The 2,776-nt window shown below is 42.9% G+C and overlaps 1 protein-coding gene across 1 annotated transcript; it reads left to right on the top strand.

Moving 5' to 3' along the window:
* Positions 1–319: 319 nt before the first annotated feature.
* LOC140988322 (uncharacterized) lies at positions 320–2,058 on the top strand. The gene is made up of 2 exons (XM_073457353.1): positions 320–1,471; positions 1,588–2,058. The coding sequence occupies exons 1-2, from the start codon at positions 320–322 to the stop codon at positions 2,056–2,058; spliced, it is 1,623 nt and encodes a 540-aa protein (XP_073313454.1).
* The last annotated feature ends 718 nt before the right edge of the window (positions 2,059–2,776 follow it).

The following is a 2,776-nucleotide window of genomic DNA, read 5'->3' as shown; positions in this document are numbered from 1 at the left end:
GGGATCGATATCTGTACTCATACCAGTACTAAAACTTGACACCGTACAATTGCGGTAGTGAATATACACAACAAGTTTTTGGCGTCGTTTCCCGGGAGTAAACTATTTAATTGCATATTAATATCGTTACCAAGTAGTCTTGACTTTAATTTAGACTTTATTTTTTTTATTTTTATTTTTGTTTTTTTGTTAATTTATAATCTTTTCTGTTTTGCAATGCATGCGAAGATATCAAAATCCCGACTTGCTGATTTTTGATCTGGAAATCGAAAGAACTGCTAGGAGACTAAGAAAAGCTAGAAGGGAGGAAATCTTAGCAATGGCTGAGAATAGAGAAAACGACAGACATAACCTGCCAGAGGCCATACCTATCAGAGATCACTTCCGACCAGTGATCGACACTCACTATTCTGGCATTGCAAGAGAGAGCATCAATGCCAATAATTTCGAACCAAAACATGCCCTGATCAATATGGTCCAACAAAACCAGTTCGCTGGCATTGCTACTTCTGACCCTCACGTTCATTTGAGGACTTTCCTGGAGATCATGGACACGGTAAAAATTAAAAATGTTCCAAATGATATTATTAGATTGCGTTTGTTTCCATTTTCTCTCAGGGACCAAGCAAGAGGATGGCTCCAATCATTGCCGCTAGGGAGCATTACGACATGGCAGGAGTTAGCAACGAAGTTCCTTTCTAAATATTTCCCTCCTGCCAAGTCTGCACAATTGAAGATTGAGTTCAGTTCTTTTAGGCAGACTGACTTTGAGCAGCTTTATGAGGCATGTGAAAGATACAAGGAGTTGTTGAGAAGATGCCCGAATCATGGTTTTGAAGACTGGGTGCAGATTGAGTTGTTTTATAATGGGTTGAATGGCCAAACAAGGACAACAGTGGATGCAGCGGAAAGTGGCACGATCTTTGCCAAATCTCCTGCTCAAGCCTACGACTTGCTTGAGCAGATGACTATTAATAGCTACCAATGGCCATCTGAGAGGTCAGGAGTAAAGAGGACAGCTGGAGTTTATGATGTGGATCCGATTACATCGCTCACTCCCCAAGTTTCTGCACTAACCACCCAATTAGCAGCTATGAACAAGGTGAGCACAGCAGAGGGTGAAAGTGCACCGGTGGTTGTTGAAGAATCACATTTTCTTGAAGAAGTCCAATACATCAACAACAAGAACTTTGGAGGCTATAGAGGATATCGAGGTAACCCTCCCCCTAATACTTATCATCCTCGATTGAGAAATCATGAGAATTTTTCATATGCAAATAATCAGAATGTATTGAATCCTCCACCGGGGTTCAATACATCAAATGGGGAAGGGAAGCCATCATTTGAGGATTTAGTTGGGACATTTGTTGCTGAATCTGGCAAGAGAATGGCTAGGACTGAGTCTAAGATTGACAACCTAGAGACCCACATGGCAAATATTGGTGCTTCTTTGAAAATCCTGGAGTCGCAAGTTGGGCAGATAACAAAACAACTCACGTCTCAACCGTCAAGCGTAGTACCAAAGACTGCAGACCCGAGTATGAGAGAAGTGAATGCTGTTTTCCCCAAAGATGTTTACAATTGAAGGCTGAGTTTCAAAAGAAAAAAAGTCTTGAAGATCTCAAGAACCTACACTCTAACACTCAGTCTGCAGAGCAGGAAGAGGTGGCATTTACTGGAGGAGATGATAAGGGGAGGCAAGGAAATCTTCCTCAGAAGCTGCAAGACCCCGGAGAATTTGTTGTACCATGTGAAATAGGGGGTCAATTAGTGGACAAAGCTATATGTGATTCAAGAGTAAGCGTGAATATAATGCCAAGTTCTCTCTATGATAAACTTGGACTGACCAGGATAAAACCCACAGAATTAAGCTTGCAGCTGGCAGATAAATCGGTGAAGGTGCCCTTGGGTATTGTTGAAGATGTTGAACTTCAGATCGACAAATTGAAGGTTCTAGCAGCGTTTGTGGTAATTGACATGGAGAATAGTCAGAACGTTCACGTCATTCTAGGACGACCATTATTGGCTGCTGTTGGAGCCATCATTGACGTGAAATGAGGAAAGATGACAATGGAAGTTGAAGGTCAAATGGTGGCAATAAAGGCATCCAAGAAATCATACGACCCACCATGAACAAGATTAGTGACAGTCGAGCTGATGACAATAAACCAAGTGCTGCGTGGGAGGCAACCCACAATTATTTTTAGCATTCGTTTTGTTTTTATTATTTTATTTCAATTCCTTAGTTGTTATTTTTAATTTTCTCTATTTAAGTATTAATTAGAATTGTTTTATTTTTCTAGGTGTTTAAAAAAAAAGTGGCGAATTGACAGAGGGCGTTGCGCATATGCGCGACTTGTTTGCGCGCACATGCGCGAAGCCCAGCTCGGAAGATAGAAGATGCTGCGCATATGCGCCACATGAGGGCGCACATATGCATGAGATGACAAGCAGATACACTCGGAAGGCAGAGACTTTGGCGCATATGCGCCACTCAAGGCGCGCATATGCGCGACATGCAGCGGCTGAAATTTTCGAGACAGAAAACTCGGCGCATATGTGCAGGGTTAGTGCGCGCATATGCTCGCGGCCTAATTTTGAAAAAAAAAAAAGAGGAACTCGCGAACCCTTCTCAGAAATAAAACACAGCAGCCGCCTCTCTCTTTAGCAAATCGCACCGCCTCCTTCTTTGGACCTCCTCCACAGGCCCCACCCCAGCATATGGATGAGGATGACGAGGATGGTGATGGCGAGCACTGACGCTCATCGTGGGAGG

This window comes from Primulina huaijiensis, chromosome 11, assembly GCF_012295235.1.
Source record: "Primulina huaijiensis isolate GDHJ02 chromosome 11, ASM1229523v2, whole genome shotgun sequence".
Taxonomy (NCBI): Eukaryota; Viridiplantae; Streptophyta; class Magnoliopsida; order Lamiales; family Gesneriaceae; genus Primulina; species Primulina huaijiensis.
This window is presented reverse-complemented; position numbering and strand designations above follow the sequence as displayed.

Bases quoted from the DNA above. Each gene is read 5' to 3' on its own strand.
- LOC140988322 (XM_073457353.1), top strand. From the start codon at position 320: ATGGCTGAGAATAGAGAAAACGACAGACATAACCTGCCAGAGGCCATA. The intron at 1,472-1,587 runs GTTGGGCAGATA...TTACAATTGAAG, and splicing joins TGAAAATCCTGGAGTCGCAA to GCTGAGTTTCAAAAGAAAAA.